Source organism: Ixodes scapularis, unplaced genomic scaffold, assembly GCF_016920785.2.
Source record: "Ixodes scapularis isolate PalLabHiFi unplaced genomic scaffold, ASM1692078v2 PGA_scaffold3__209_contigs__length_174095766, whole genome shotgun sequence".
Classification (NCBI taxonomy): domain Eukaryota; kingdom Metazoa; phylum Arthropoda; class Arachnida; order Ixodida; family Ixodidae; genus Ixodes; species Ixodes scapularis.
The window spans coordinates 53,424,588-53,441,732 of NW_024609868.1; the positions used below are offsets into that span (position 1 = coordinate 53,424,588).

General features: G+C 44.3%; 1 protein-coding gene across 2 annotated transcripts in view; it reads right to left on the minus strand.

Annotated features, from left to right (window-relative positions):
* The window catches only part of LOC8025178 (microsomal triglyceride transfer protein large subunit), a 47,759-nt gene that overhangs the window by 8,845 nt on the left and 21,769 nt on the right, over positions 1 to 17,145 (minus strand). For both annotated transcript variants that reach the window (XM_040218364.2, XM_029994198.3), the window contains 11 exons: positions 14,078 to 14,271; positions 12,876 to 13,103; positions 10,484 to 10,597; positions 9,427 to 9,572; positions 6,459 to 6,547; positions 5,898 to 5,968; positions 5,254 to 5,414; positions 3,257 to 3,419; positions 3,059 to 3,172; positions 1,163 to 1,375; positions 167 to 378 (listed from right to left, as the gene is read on the minus strand). In XM_040218364.2, the coding sequence (XP_040074298.1) occupies positions 167 to 378; positions 1,163 to 1,375; positions 3,059 to 3,172; positions 3,257 to 3,419; positions 5,254 to 5,414; positions 5,898 to 5,968; positions 6,459 to 6,547; positions 9,427 to 9,572; positions 10,484 to 10,597; positions 12,876 to 13,103; positions 14,078 to 14,271 (1,705 nt within the window). The remainder of the gene's footprint in view (positions 1 to 166; positions 379 to 1,162; positions 1,376 to 3,058; positions 3,173 to 3,256; positions 3,420 to 5,253; positions 5,415 to 5,897; positions 5,969 to 6,458; positions 6,548 to 9,426; positions 9,573 to 10,483; positions 10,598 to 12,875; positions 13,104 to 14,077; positions 14,272 to 17,145) is intronic.

Consider the following 17,145-nt stretch of genomic DNA (forward strand, 5'->3'; position numbering starts at 1 on the left):
TCGTTCTGAAGTTGAGATAAAAAGGAGAATGATGCTTCCTGACCTATCTCACAATCGTAAAGCCTGTTCATAGAAACAAAGCAAGAATACATTAATTTGTTTGTAGTGTAGTGTCCCTATATGCCCCCAAAGGTTCTATGCTCCTAACAAGGTCCTATGCACTCGCCTAACTTGGTTCTTGTGGTCTAGCAGCTCAAACAGCTTGCTCGTGATGAACGTGGACAGCTCGGGAGCGTCGTGAGAAGGCAGCCGCTGGAGGACCCTCTCGATACGACCAAGGCTGGAGCTCAGGAAGATAAGCTCGGCGGCGAGCGCACGTGCCGTCGAGTCGTGCCTCTTGTCCACTTCGCCGTACACCTTCTCCACTAAGTCGTACACCTAAAACGAAGAGGGGCGTCTGCCTCAATCTATAGTCTTCAAGTTTGCGAGTTCAGCCATTGACGGCTTCCCAGATCGCGTATTGAATGAAAACGAACGCGTTTACAATTTTTCAGAGGCGTCTTCGAGCACGCTATGGGGCTCGTCCGTCATCGAAAGAACGGTCCCACAGTCCTGTAGGCGTTACCCAATAAGAAGTGACGAAATACGTTCATCGTTAGTAGTTGCAAATTAAAGAACGCGTCACCGACCTACATCATCTCAAAACAAAAAGAACGCGTTACTGTTACCGATAAAAAGTAATGCACGTTACTTTTGCGCCACTTTTTTTTTCATTTATGAACTAAAACGGCTTACTGTTTTTATGTTAAAGGCATGCATAAGCGCCAGATTTCAAGAAACGTTATGTACATGTAAAATCTTATACTATAATTACTTTAAGCCTGAACTCCATGGGACGAATATGCTGCGAAAAATCGACCAATTTTGCCCGGCGGCTTTTGCTCTGCGCGTGGAATCACCACAGTGGCTGCAATGTCGTGCGCAAAGCAAGCGTGCCGTCGGGCGGCGTTCGTCAGTTATTCGTCGCATAATTCGCTTCATGGAGTTCAGCCTTTATCGTTCTTTACGGTTCCACCTGAACACTCACGCAGTGATAAACGCAGTTAAAAAAACAAAATTTCATCTAACTTGGCGCCTAAAAAAATGCACGTGTAATTATAAAAAAAAAAAAAAAAATACGCGTGAATCAATTAATTTACGTGTACTCAGTAATCACACTCGCCTCGTCGTTCAGGTGCTCGCTTCCAATCTGCTTGAGAGCTCGCAGCGCAGTGAGCACGGCCTTCTTGCTGCCTTTCCGGATGGCGTACAGCATGCTCTTGATGCTCGACGGCTGCGCAGCGTTCTGCAGGCCTCGCAAGTATGTGTGCCAGCAGGTCTCCTGCTTGCACCGCTCCAACTCGCCCTCCATGAACTTGAGGGCAGCGCTAATTGGCTGCAGTTGAGGCGATGGGTTGGTAAGACACGGTGCACTTTCCTTGCAACAAGGGAGGATATTCGTATCTCCTTATTGCTGAGATATGTATACCTTTTTTAAGCGTACGAAAGCACAGTTGCTCCAAGCATTGGCATAGAACAAACCACGAGCGCTCGATTCTAGTTCCACCAAGGGGCATGAGACTCTGCTTACTGGTGAGGAGATCAAACTATAGGGGGCACTACGTCCTGCTTGTTTTCCCCAGCGTTCCACGTTTACCAACACAAAGCACGTGCACTGGATTCTTTTCTCTTTTTTTTTCATATTTCTCGATTGAGCGCGGAGCAAAGATTGGGCACGACTCGTGTCCAATTTTTTGTTCTGTCCAAGTTTGGCTTCACTGAACGGACACGAGCCCCTGCCGAACTCTGACGCAACGTTCGGCTACGTGGGTCGAGCGCTGCGTCAAAACGCAAACAGAAAATCTACTTATGTTGTTTGTTGTCCCCATCGGTGTAGTTCTCAATTTAGCTACTAGGAGCGCGAAGTTTGGATCTCCTTCCCAGGAGTCACTGCTAAAAAATGCTGGGTACGGCTTATTATGCTCACGCTTGGCTCTTCCTGTCTGCTAATGATGCGGTTTCAATGGCTACGAAGCGATAATAAGATGCTTCCGGCTTGCCAGGCCCTGCACTCATTAGGGTGTCAGTAACTATACTTCGTTTCACCTCAACTCCAGACGCAGTTGACGCTACGGGCTGATGGGACCAATCAGAGAGCATTAAAAACGCGCCACCATGGTGTTCGTGATGCTTCTGTGCGTGTTTCAGCATCAATCTTAAACAAAAAAGGCCCGATGACTTGCGCTTTTGACGCTGCTTGATTGGTTCCATATTAGCTCGTAGCGCCGGCTGCGTCTAAACTTAAGCTGAAACGAAGCATGTGTGCCCATCAGGGAGCTTGCGTATCAGTGCAGAATAGACTCTTCTCAAAAGTCCATCGAGCAACGTTGGCGGTCGCCATTTCTTGGGCGCGAAGCGCGTGATTGAATCTGAGTCCTCGCCGAACGGTGACGTAGCACTCGTTTTCAATACGAGCTGAGCCGAGTTCACGCCCAACGCAGATGCGGCCCTCGTATCCAAACTACATGCTCGGAGTAGCGTGGCCAAAAAATGGCGGACTCAAATAGTTAACGCAGCAACCATTAGGTGGCGCGCACTTTTGAAAAGGGTCTATTGCAATCTAATGGAAGCTATAACGCAGGTTTCGTGCTCGTCCATGGCGTGCGTTTCACGTTACGTGACCTGCCGTCACACGACATCAGGTCACTTGACGTCAAGGTGTCAACGCTATTAAATCCAGTCACGTTGGGTGTCAAGTGGTGTAATCTGACGTCACGTCGCAGGTGACGTCGGGTCACGTGTGACTGTGCCAAGTGACGTGGCGTCGCTTGACAGCATGAGTTGACACCACACCATGACTCCATGGGATTGACCAGAGTGTGCTAATAAAAAAGCACTGAAAACCAAACCAATTCTTGCACATTGCAATTCTGCATATATGTATCTATAAACGAAAATACAGCTGCCAATTTGTTATTTGTGATAAGGCGAAGTCACCTCGCGAGCGAGGCTGTTCTGGCGGACCGAGCTAGTTCTCCGTAGATTCAAATTTGGCCAAAAACGTCAGATCAGTGCTTACCCCTTGCTTGGCGCATTTGGGATGAGCGCGGCAGTAGGTTTTGATGAGGGCCCCGAGAGTGGCAATGGCTGCCGCCTTGTTCTTCTCGTTCTTCAAGTCCTTCTGGGCAACTGCCTGCAGCGGTAGAAAAATGCCTAGAGGTCACGTAAACTCACAATTAGAAGAACCATCTAAAAAGAAGTTCCCCTTGGTACACACCAATATTTCCGTGATAATAGATGAGCTCGGGTGTGACGCTGCTACCAGACTGACCAGGAAACGTTCAGCGAGGTCATTTTCCGAGTTGAAATCGAGAAACTTCAAGCTGGCCTTCACAGATGCCAGGGTCTGAGCTGCTGCTGTTAAATCCAACAATTGTGGTCTGCACGTAAAAAAAAAAGAAAAAAAAAAAAAGAAGGTCTGGTTATTCTTTTTTTTCTTTTTTTTTTTTTTGTTGGTGGATAGACGTCATGATTAAATCTGACAACAATAACAGGACAGTGATCCACTATGATTAATATAAGTGACCCTTTTGTGTGTTTAGTATTTATATAAAACCAAGTGTAGTAAAATATTCCAGTCACCTGGTTTCTGCTTGAACGGTACTTTAGAGATTAGCCGCTAACTTTGAAACACTACACTCACGTGATGTAACAGACGTTAAGACCAAGTGTTATTTTAATTTTATAAGCCCTATATTGCAGGTTTCTTTTTTTTATTTTTAACCTGAACAGTTTTTTAAAGGGGTGAGAGTTACACGGGTGCTATATTCACCATGCATTTATCAAGGTCAGCAGACATTACAATTAGATGGTGAATGCACCATCTGTGAGCGTTGCCCACAGATGGCGCATTTTTTTTTTTTTTTGTAAAATTTGCAAAGAGCGAATTTACTTGAGGAAAAAATAAAGAAAGAAAAAGGCTTAGCTCCTATGGAAACGCAGCGAAGCCACCGGTCTTCAAGCAACACGGCGCCGTTTAGTACGGGAGACAAGAGATGGCGCAAGCAGTCGCGACGCCAACTGCCGCCAACGAACGAGCATTAAACGCCGAGAGCCGGCGTATTTAGCAGACAAGGAACTGCAGTTTCTTGTTGTTACCGCGCCTGTTTTTGTTTCTGCGACTGTCGCCGCCTGCGGAACGCGCGCCACTTTTGAGTCGAAAATGTCGTCTGCTAAAGACGCCGGCTCTCGGCGCCGTATGCTCGTTCGTTGGCGGCGTTCGTTGCGCCATCTCTTGGCTCCCGTGCGAAATGGCGCCGTGTTGTTTGAAGACCGGTGGCGTCGCTGCGTTTCCATAGGAGCTAAGCCTTTTTCTTTCTTTGCTTTTTCCTCAGGTAAGTTCCGCTCTTCGCAAATTTTACAAAAAAAAATGCACCATCTGTGGGCAACGCTGCACAAAGTCGTAGCGCGATAGGTTAAGAAACCGAATTTTGCAGTCGATTTAAAGAGCCTAGCCTCTCCTTGAATTACCCTGTAGTATGTGATTTCGATGGATCCTATAATCACTATACACAGTGTTTTGCGCGCTTCGTGAGCATATTTTTTGAAATGCCGACGAATATTCAAAATCGTATAGCTAACTATGTCAAAGACAATTGTCTTTTCGTAAATTGTATAAATTTTCCTAACCATTATTAATAATTGGCTTCAAGAAACTGCAATTGGTACATGACTTATAAGACCAATACTTAAAAAGTTCATTAGGCTATTTTAGTTAATTAGCCGACGGATCGTGATAGATATTTCCCCATCTAACGTCAGCCGAGCCTGTTCTGTCACATATACAAAGAAACACCCTGCATAGAGGAACAGCTTCGAAGAATCACCAGAAATATATATATATATATACGTATATATATATATATAACACAAACAAAATATGAGCAAAATATTATGAAAAATGAACACAGAAATCATCATTTACATCAGTACATACATTTAAACGACTGTCCTATGAGATAACGTCACTAATAAAAAGCAAGGTTAAGACAATACCCAAGAATCATGAACATCAGAATAACTACATTCAATTGTGGTATAATTAATTATAGAAAATGTATTGTAAAATAAAACATCTATTAATCATGAAGGCTCATCACAATTACTAAAAGGGAGGAACATGCTCATCAGCCAAATTTTTCACAACTTAATTGTACGCTCAACAATTCTAATTTTGCTGAAGATGTCGCATAAAAAGAACAGTGATGCACTCACACAATCTTTTTGTTTTTTCCGCTCTTGAGGACGGCGTGAATGTCCTTTTCAGACGCTTCCCTGAAGCTCTGCAGCAGCCGCAGGAAAGACACCGAGGACTTGAGCGTGGCCAAACTCTTGGGTCGCAAGTTCGCCTCGAACAACTTTACGTTTTCGGCCAGCTTGTAGTGAACAAAACAAATTTACACGATCTGTTAGCTAGGTGTTCTTGCTTTCAAAATGGCATTGGCGTATAGCACTGAGATGTGCGGATACTGTCGTAAAGAATCGTTCATGGTTATTTCAAATATAGGAACTAGAATATGCAGGTAAGTGGGGTAGCAATTAAAATGTTTTCTTTGATTACGCAAAACTTGAAACAATTGACTCATGCTAAAGATTTTATTTTTCTGCTCAATAACGGCCTTTTCAACATGGGTCATGTTATTACTGATAATTTATCGGCATGCATTCATTCTATCTTGCTTTCGAGGGATCCTAAATTGTTTACACCAAGAATGCAACATCGATATTGAACGTGAAAATGTATAGGAGAGTCGTCAGGGATAAGTGTTGCGGAAACTATATTTTTTAAGATAAGTAGGCATAAATGAGAGATTGAGATATGTAATAGTAAACTTCATGAAGAAATAATGAATACCCACGGATTTGCAATTCTTCGTGCACTTCTTTATTTCTGGTCTGGCCACTATCGTGTCCTCCACCAACTTTTTCCCTGCACAGGTTTGTCAAAATTTTACATTTGTCAAGCGATAGGATATTTGCTGCTAGGCAACTATGCTTAGTCTGGTACGCTCAAGAAATACTGCTCGTAAAAAAAAAAAAAAAAAAAAAAAACTGCCTTCCCTATTCCCTTTTTTTCGCTTTTCTTAAAAAAAAAATTATAAAGCCCACAACAACCAAAAAGTATGTGCCGGGATGGGATGCGACAAAACAAACTTTCCCCGAAGAGAAATATTCGCGTCGCAATACGCGTCTTCAGTTAGCAGAGATTTCGACACGTGCATCTATTTTGAAACATCACCCCCGAAATGAAAGCATGCTCCAGAATCACATTTGTCACAAAATTAATTTTCCCCGAATAACTGAAATTAGTTAATACGACACGAAACTCTTAACGCGAGTTCGCAAGGCACAAAAGTTAGTAACACGTCCTTCACGGGCAAGTCGCACTGCATACTTCAAACTACCGAGGAGTCCATTACCTGCCGTCAGCTGCTGTATCACTTCGACTTCAGTGTTGGCGACAAAGGATTTCGCGGACGGCGACGTGCCCTCCAACCTAAAGGTGTGTCTGAAATCCCAAAGTGAAAAGAACCATTGGCATCATGTGCGTTAATGATCGAAAGGAAGTGTAAGTACAGACTGCTACAAGTAAAACTGCAATGGGAGCAATGAGAAACTCTAGTGTAAAAATCAAAGCAGAGCGATGCCGAAGTCGACGCCGACAGTGTGAACGACGTCCCGGTAGGGCGACAATCAAATAATCTAATTGCGTGTTTGCCATTTTTTTGTTATCGACGTTGAACAACTTGTCGGTATCATTCAATAACAAAATATACACACATTCATACATACATACATGCATACGCACACACACAAAATTGGGCCGCTCCTGGTCCAACTCTCTTCCCCTAACTTTAGTGTAATAAATTTATTAATCACTCTCTCCTCTCTTTCTTTACAATATTACTACGGCTCCACTTGTCAATGTTTCCTCACTCCCAGTGTGTGTATATATATATATGGCGGTGGGGAGCCATGTGGTCTTTTTTCTGCCGTATGCGATTATTTTGTTTCCACGTCATAGGAACCTTCGTGCGACCACCGGCAATTACCTAGTGGCAAATGATCATCTTTCTTGCGCTCATTTCGGCAATTCGTGTGCCCCTTTGTGCAAAAGCTAGCTCTTATAGTTATAAAAAAGGATTCCAAAATCGCTGCTGCCGCTACGCCGATTCTTGACGAAACGCTTTAACATTTAGCGCAGGGGAGCTGACTCGGGGAACTAGGGAAATTCCAACCTCGCAACGGTCCGCATAATGTCGTTCTCCCGAGCGTCGCCGGTTTCGGATGCAGCCTCCACAGCTATCCTCGACTACCGCCCACGGTCTACATACTGTTGTATTAAAAAGCCAATATCCTTCCTCTCGGGTTTCGGTGGTTTCGCACAAACGGCATCGTCGCGCTGCGCATCGGTTTTACGTAGTCCAGTTCGTTGTGCCACCGCCACGGCCAGCTCGATGTCCTCTTCTCCCGCTCTTGCGGCGCGTCATAGGAAGCGTGCCAGAAGACTCCTTCCAACTCCTTCCCCCTCGTAAGAGGGAAAGTGGACGTAATAAGCGAACGAACGGAGCGAAAGAGCGTGGCGGGAACCGCGCAGCGGCCTCGCGTAACCAGTCCGTCCAAACCACGACTGTCCAAACAAAAGACGGCTGCGTGCACCAGGGCAATAAATGCTAACATATTTTAAGCTATATCTACTAAATGTTTCATTACTGCGTAGTCTAACCAAATCCAAATAAAAACGTTCCGAAAGTGAAGTAAAAAAAAATGAAAGACGTTTGCAACTCCCCGTAAAGCCGAATTAGAGAGCAGCTCTTGAGGAGGAGGAGGGGAGGGTACGGAGGTGACTGTATGCCTCCCCTCCTCCTCCTTCTCCTCCCCCTTCCTCATCCCTCCTCCCTTCCGCGCGGTGCATTATGGGAAAACGTCCCATAATGCAACGCGCGCGTCACCGCGGTGCATTATGGGACGTTTCTCATAATGCACCCCGCGGTTACGCTGACGGTGACGCCTACGCGTTACGGTTACGCCGACGACGACGGTTACGCCGACGGCGACGGCGACGCCGACACCGCTCAAGGCGCAAACAAGTGCCTAAGAGAGCTGCGCTCTAAAACAAAACAGAAAGAAAACGATTACGTCATTTGGTGTAGCATGGTCCACGAAATCTGCTGCGATATAAGCTCCATAATTTATTTATTTCTAAATACTGCGTGCCATTGTTTAAAGTAGGAGATATCGAAGAATAAGCTACTCGGACAATTTCACCAGTGTCATCGCTTGTAACGAACAGACAATATATTTAGACCACGGCTGCTCGATGAGTGCAGCCGTTTTCTAAGTATGTTGGACCACGGACGCCATCAAACGACAGCGCTTAGACACTTGGTAATTTAAAAAGCAACTCTGCACAATTAAAAAAAAAAAAAAAGAAAAAAAAAAAGAAACATTGCCCATTTTAGTGTCATTTGAGACCCCAATTGAAAAATTATCATCCCGCTGCGTCGAAATGTTTATCAAACTGGTCAACGACAAAATCCGCCATGCGGAGATCCAACGGAATCGGCTAGTTCAGTGGGCGATGTCCAGCACGACTAAAATTAGAGAGTTTTCGTGGATCATTTCCGCCACTAGAGCGCATACGGGCCGCTACTCTTGTCGGCAGAGTTCTGGATCTCATAGCGATCGAGTTCCGCGGAGAGCGTTGCGAAGTGGCGGAAACGATCTACGAAAACTCTTTATGACGCTATAACTACGTCACAAACATGAGTCGGGTTGGCTAGCTGTTAATTTTTTTTGTTTATAACTCAATTTTGCCGACACATGGGCAGTGCGCGTGCCGGTGTCCGCCCTTCGGCCGTGTGAGCAGCATACTTCCCGCGCGCCATGTCAAGGCGGCGGACGACTATTCGGTCGACCATGTGGGTCCTAAAGTGGTGCTCTAAAAACTTGCGCCGTACCCACCACCCGACAGCGCGGTCCGTCTTTGCTAACATCAATAGATTATACTCGCGGACAACTTTCTGTGGCTATGCAGTCAAAGCGATGGGAGCACGGGCGCTCGCGTACCTTGAGCGCCAATCAAAGCTGTGCACGCGCACTCTTCACTACTTCTGAAATGCCACATAAAGTTGGCTGCGAGTATAGCTTAGCTGAGGGTCTCCCGCGGAGGAGGGCACCACCCCTCACCCCCTTCAGTCCGCCTCCCGTCGTTTGAAGCGCCATCTAAATTTAAACTGTGTTCCATGGAATGCAATACATTTTTTTTTTACTAGAAACACAAAATTTAAATACTAAAAGTCATTTTAGTTTTACCTTGTCCGCAGATTGAACCTCTAAGGTACCGGCTAGACGAAACCTGATCCAAGCCCGACGCATTTCACTTACTCCGCGGTGACTCGAATGTTGGCCTCTTTCCAAACGTTGACGAACATGGTAACATCCTCCTTGATGTGCACGCTCTTCGGTGCCGTCAAGTCCGGCAGCAGCTCGTAAGCCGACTCCGACTGGGACACTATCGTCGGAGACTGGATCTAAAAGGAAAAGAAAAACAAAAACGATGTGACCTCGCAAAAGATGTGGCAGTTTGGCGTCCCAGAGGTTCGTTCTCTTCGTTTGCACTCTGGCACAACTTTCTGTGGCCATTTTGAAGAACGGAAAAAATACGCGTGCATAGCATCGGTCGGCGGTCAAAGTGTGCAAGCGCACGAAATTGCCCCCGAATTGTGATTACTATATCTTATTTTATTTAAATTATTTTATTACTTTAGGTTAATTCACTACATATGACCTTAAGTATACTTATATAACTTATATATGACCTTAAGTATACTTATATAACTTATATATGACCTTAAAAAGTATATATATATATATATATATATATATATATATATAACCTTATAAAACGCTAAATTTAAGATTAATATAAAATTTGGCGATGTTTGTTTTTGTAATTCATCATCAGTAAAACAAATACCTTTATTATGTATGTTTTCTTATTTATTTATAAGCAATTATAATTCAGTGAACATGTTCATAGTTCTTAAATTAAAGATGCATGTTGACTATTAGTGAAAGGAAAACTAGCCAATTCGACACGAAGATTCTGGGGACCAAAGACATTTGGCTGTATGGCTGACGTTCAAAATTTTGGGGGTCACGGAGAATGAGGAACATGTTGATTTTTAGTGAAGTTCCTTACAGGAATGTTCGTCAAAACGAATCACCACGAAGCTCTAATATTTGCAGTTGCGGTTACGCGTCTTGAATCAGGAGATGAGCAATCACCTTCAAATGTCCGCTCATGATTTGCTAAACATTAACCATTCTTATTTTCTAACCAAAGTTCCACATAATTTCAGCTTCTATACAAGCTTGTAGATGCAAAAGCAGCCGTAATAAAAATCAACGGCGACGAGCGAAATCAACAAATGCAACCTACAGGGTTTGGGTGAAAGAACTGGGCTTTGTCGGGATGCGTGCATCCAGATTTGGTTTTCGTCACGTGGTTTCCGTTCGTCTTGAAGCTCACTTGGCACTTCCCTGAGACATCAACCTGGAAAAGTGAAGCCAGAAAATAAGACCGCCGTAAAGCTTTGGTCTTCGTTATGACGGTAACATTGGCGAAAAGAACCAACTTAAACGATGTTGAACGTGATTATAAATCCTGAGACTTGGGTGGAAAAGAGTTAAGACAACACGAGAAACTGGAAAAAAATTAAACAAAGAGCGCCTCACTTTTAAGGTGCTGTTTGTCGGTGTTGTATGTCCCACTTTGTTTCCATTTTCTTACTGTTGTAACTCTTTCCCACCCCAGTCTCAGCGTTTACCATCACCTTCGGTATGCCTCGGCTGTTTCTAGACACAAGAAAAACAAACGAATAAATAAATAAAGAGGCTCATTTCTTTAAACGATGTGTCCGTCAGGGAAGATAAGCACACTACAATGGCAGATATTATAAAACATTAACGAAACTGCGACCCTTATCAACGTGTTACGGGTCAGGCAGGACGCACTCCTATATGAGTCTTCATCAAATTCAAGATTGCTTCGTCTATATATATTTTATTATCTGATTACAATTACTCGTGCTGCCGTCTATATATACTTTCTTCTGATTACAATTACTCGTGCTACCTTCTAGAATCCGGTGTATTAATACACCGTACGAACGCTGTCTTTTCAACGCAAGAATTTTCCCCTTCTTAATAACGTAGCTAAAATAAATGTAAAATATATGTTAAATGTTTTCACTGTTACAGACGGGTCTGCTTCTGAGGTATGGCGACACTGCTTCACACTGTAGATAAGCAGTTTAGCCTGCGCAGTACGAATGCTAACCTGGGGTCTGACGATGCACTAGTGTTTACACGACCGAAGGCGGGCACGATGCTTATTGAGATAAAAACAGGCAGGGGCTGGGTTCCGTGACGCCCCAGCACTGTTCTTTAAGACCTACAAATTGTATTTTGGCTTTTAGGGCTATCTTGCCTTAATTTATACAATATACTGCGTTTCGGGTGTATCCCATTTTGAAGTCTTAGACTGACGCGATCGGAAGAGTGACAAACAAAACAAATGGCGTACAGGATTCAGAAGAAATAAGCAGCGTCTTATCTTAAATTACGTCAGTACTTAATTTCATAAACGTAAAACGAACCACGATGCTTAAACGCAAGCAATCACGAAACCTTCTCAATGCCGGCTCAACGATCCTAGGTCAATTTCGGCATGCAAAGGATCGAACATATCCAGCCCCCTGTCCAAAACAGAGTGAAAAAAAAAAAATCAAATCACTCGGAATAGTTTGATTTAAAATACTGTTGCTAGAAGATAGTGATTGTTTACCTCTAGATGTTTCTTTGTGTTTTTTTTTTTCTGTTTTACATGGCAGATTGATTTTAATTTCGCCTCACTGATAACAATGCGGAAAAAAGAATTACTGTATATGGGAGGTATATCTTAATTAACTCTTCACTGCTTAACTTCTTACTAGATAACTATATTTTTACCTAGTTAAAAAGTGTTATTTGCTTTTGTTTTAGCGTTCTTTCGCGTTCTATTCTAATCTCCTGCTTTCCTGCTTGCCACGCGAAAACGCAGAGCATATGGCCACTTGTGACTGTCCGCCGCAGAGGTGTCCGCCATTAAATTGCAAACGCTCCCCATGGTTTCAGATGGACCCTCTCTTCAATCCAGGCTCTCTACTTAACGCACTGGTGCCATCTTTAGGGCTGCCGTAGAACACGTCTGACCTGCGTGTATATATTCGTTTTTTTTTTTTTTATCTTTGTTTACGCATCACTTTTATTGCCGTGGGCTCTAAATAATTCTGACAATTCTCTAAGCTACAATTGCTCATAAGTGTGTGTAGATGTTATTTCGCAAACTGAAAAACCCCCAGTCAAATCATACAAAGGTCGGAAGTGTTCCAGACCTACCTAATGAATGACATCAGAATGAGAGGGTGTTAAGTGGTGTGCCTAGATTCCAGAATGTTTGCAACCGCTCAAATCAAGGTAACTTGGTTTATGGGCCGTGTTAGCAATAGGAGCTAATCGCAAGCGCACAAGGCGTCCGCCAGTAAATTGCGAACGCTTCCTATTGTTTTAACTGCTCACTCTCAAGTCTAGCGTCTAGCGTTAAGCGGTTACAGAAGATCATAACGCACTCGATCACAGTCAAACGCAAATGTGTGAACCAGCCTTAACGCGGCCCTCAAAGGCGAGGTAAAACAAACACAACAGGGAGCAATAAACCAAGATGACAGATGTGGGAGAACCTCGATGCCTCTTAGATTCGCGTAGGTTTCAGAAGGGCGACTCCCACGAACCTGCTGCTTGTCCTCCGGTGTGAGCTGGTACTGGAGCATGCTGGCCACGGCCTTTTTGACGTTCACGCTGTCCAGGGACTCCTGGTGCGACCAGACCTTGACTACCTCGTTGCTCTGCTGCAGCACGAACAGGGGCAGGGGAGACGCGGAGTCCCACTGAGACGCGTGCTGGCTGCGCTCGGCCTCCGGGGACTCTGCCGGTACCACGGCCAGGTGCACGTTGGACAGCTGCAATTAACGCGGGTGGGAGGGTCAAAGGTCGGCAGATAAAAAAAAAAAACAGAGTAATTACCTCGAAAAGGAACAGTATTCGCGAGGGCGCACCATCGGTTTAGTAAATGCGCACGTGCAATCTTTGAACCATCATAAATCCAATCCAAAAGGGACGATGGTTTTCATGCAGCTCGATTTGAACCCAGCTCATTCTCCAGCACGCGTGCTCGGTGTCTTCCGGCTTTGGCTGCTTGTGCGCTGAAGTGTTATCAAATGCGGAAAGCCTGCGCTGAAGGCGAAGATCTACTATACTCCATTCACGTTTACGCTGAGACTAGAAGCCCCACCTTGAGCGCGAGCTCGCTGGCTTCCGGAGTGCTTTGGTTGCGCTTGCCTGCGCGTTCACACCTGTGTTAGCCAAGGCAGAAGGCTCGCGCTGAAGGTGGAGCTTCTAGTCTCAGCTTAAGAGTGAACGGAGTATATACTCCATTTACCCTGAAGCTGAGACTGCAGTCATATATATATATATATAGACAGCAGAGTTCGCGCTATCGCTCACAAAATTGAAAGAGCGAATTCACCCAAGCATATGTCTTGATTTGAACATTTTGTCGATAGCGCGACTCACTTCAGTCACTGACGGGGTGAGAACGACACGGCAGGCCTTCAGTTGCCTTGCCTCCAACGCGAGCTTCCCACATTCGATAACGCTCTTGGCATCTCTTGAGCCTCGAGCGTGCACGCGCAGACAAAGCACGGCGGAGGGCGACAAACGCGTGCTGGAGCCCGGGCATGTATACCATCACTGCTCCTGTTGCTGGTTATGCTGCTGGTCTAGGACACCGATAAAGGTATGATGATCTCTTCCCTTTGGTTAATTTTAAATAAATCCAAAAGGTATACAGCTGCCACTAGTAGATACATCCGCGGCTATAGTTCATTGCTATTAAGCGTTTAAACGAGTCTCACGAACGCCAACAGATACGCACCTCGATCTGGAAGAGCCTGTTGAGAGGGTCCCGTGGACTCTTCCAGAGGCAGGTGACGGCGGTGCTGGCCCGCAGTCCATAGCCCACGCTTCGGCCGGTCTTGTCGGAGGGCCTGGACGTCGCTTCGTTCAAGTACACGTCACTCGCCAGGCTGTATTTGTACGTCGTGCCCACGTCGAACTGCCGACTCGGAGCTGCCACCACGAGAGACAAACACGTCGAACCATAGGTTCCCAAACTGCTCGAGTGACGTTTCAGTGTTTGTGTTGTGTGTGCTCATAAGCTCCGGACCGAAACGTTGCCGCGGTCAAATAAAGCGTCTGGCTACCCGGGAAATACAGAACTGACTTTCATACAAATTGTGACCCTGGAGCGTGGGAACGGGACAAACACAAGCACTAAGTGTGTTTGTCGCGGCCCTTCCACGAAACATGCGTTAAACCAGCTCGCCTGCAAACTGCCCTTTCATCGAGCTGAATGGCAATGCTCTTTCTCGGATGCTTTTAATCGCGGAACGAAAGAGAAATAATTATGGTGCCCTCCACAAACCGAGCAGACAGGCAAGCGAAACGCATATGCAACAGTGTCGAGGGCCGTCGCGGGCCTGACGATTTAAAATCGTTTCGAGCCTCCAAAAACAGATTCGTAACGCGAGCAAGTTTCGACACGGCGGCTGCCGTCGTGGGGGCACTGTCAGTCGCTTGCTTGTTAAGATTTGTAGGGCGTCTTTTTGAATCTGTATAGTAAAATACCTGTAGAAAGTTTACTACCTCCAATCTCACGCACCAATTATTTAAGCTGGAAGTTCAGCGGGCAAATTCCAATCGAAATACTCGGAACTTACATGAGCTTCTAGAAATGCACGTATCAGACGAGTCTTATTTATTACGATTTGACAATGCTTTAGGAGAATGGTATCACCGCAACAGAGGATCCTGGTAGGATTTTGTTTTATGTTATTGAAAGTTAAAAATGTGGTTATTCATTCAACAGGCAGAAGTCATTGAGTATTGATCCGGAATATGAATGGGTCCTAAACCACAACGTTAGTGTAGTATAAAAAAAAAGTATGTCAAGACAAGTGCATGGTTGTCTAGCGGTGTTATGTGAACCAACAAAAGACGACGGTGATGCACATTTCTGCAAGTAATCATAAATAAAATAAATGCAAGCTCCTCACACTTTTTCAGTTTTTTGTGGTCACCCTATAAGTCGTCTGCTTCGCACTATTTACGTACTTGCTGCAATCGATCAGGTTATAAGAAGACTTCTTGAAGACCCTGCGTTACGGATGATAGACGCGTACTTTGTGGCTGACATTCGACCTGAGACATGGTTTTCTCGCTATGCTGCATGCATGTTTCTGTACTTCATTTTTCAAACAAGATCATTGCCTTCCATTTTTGAGGATTCTTCTAACTTCGTTGCATATGTGCGTGCGGAGTTTTAATATTTGCAGATCTAAATTAATTGGCTAATGAGGCATTTTTTTCTTTTGCTTTCTCTTTGATGCATTATAAATAGTAGTTCCGCAGAGACGCTAAACGCTTGCTTTATTTTCTCAAAATATAAACTAGCCGACGTAATACGGCTCCACAAAAAGCATCCCATTACATCACAGGCCATTATTGGCGGGAATACGCTACCCACTTTAATGAGTTGCGCAAGTAGGCCTACATACATTGTACAGGCAATACGCATGCGATGTCGAGCAGCATAACCCGTATGTCAAACTGTCTCGAAATGATAAAAGAAAGAAAGAATTACACAAGAAACACCACCTGATGAAGCATTTGAGAGGTCAGAGGAAAGTTCACCAGAAATAGTCTAGAACGATATCAAGGGATTCGTATCGCGTCTGCCGTGATACCACACGAAACTAAAACATATATATATAACCTGGGCGACATAAACCAGAGAATGTGCAGTACGACCAACTGGATGGTCTTTGATCAAAATTTAAAACCAAACCACAGATCAGTATAAACATAAAAAAAAAAAACTGCCATCGATTCAGCACGTATATTTATAATAATTGAAAATCTGTACGATCGTGTAAAGCTTGAAACCCTTTTCTGAGCTGTATAAATATAATGTTTTTGTAGAATTTGCCTTAGAAATGTAAAAGTCATGTAAAAGAGCACACGAAATAATTTACATTTGTATCCGTCAATAAACTCAATAACCGTCTACGAATGAAACCGACTTTAAAAAAGAAACCCCCAAACAAACAAAGAGGGACAAGCTTCATTACAAACGAGTGGAAGATACGGAAGTCGTGAGCATACAGTACAGACGACACTTGTACGTATGTGTACAGGCACGTGAGAAGAACGAAACAATTCGACCAATACGACCAGGAACAGTGTGATGGCAAACTTTTGAAATCAGAGCGACTTAAGTTCTGCTCTCTTGAAGAGAACGTGGACGTGACAAATCTTATCTCGAAACCTGCTCCATCGCACTTCCTCGGGTGCCGACTAATCACCAGAACGCCGGCGAAAACAAAAAAAGTTAACTGCGCTTGCATTTTCTTTTCTGGGAGCGAAGCAACAGTCAGCACAACTGCGCGGGGCCAACGAACTGATGAAGAACCTGAAAAACTCGAAGCGAGAGCTTTACTGAATCGCGCACGACATTAAAGAAGTAATCCGATGTTGTAATTAGGTCCCAAGGCGGAGGATATTAAAGATATTGTGTAATCTCCCACATAGAGCTGCAGCTATCGTAACTGATTTCTAATCCAGTTTCCCGTGATAAGTTTAAGGAAAAACAGTTCAGTAGTTACATTTTTTATGTTGTTTGTAACTTGGTTTGATCCCACTTCTCGAAACTTCAGACCTTTTAAGAGTCCCTCTTATCGTTCTATAGAAATGATCTTATTCTAAAGAAGCACGTTCTCCAAAGAAGCACGTGCTTCAGTTTAAAACCTAATTGTCATCACGTCACTGCCTCCAAATGTACGGTAAGCGGTGCGTAGAATCTATACAGGACTAATCTTATATTTTATCCGGCTTTGAACACTGGCCAGAATATACTTACAAAATAACTTTTTGTAAGTATATTTC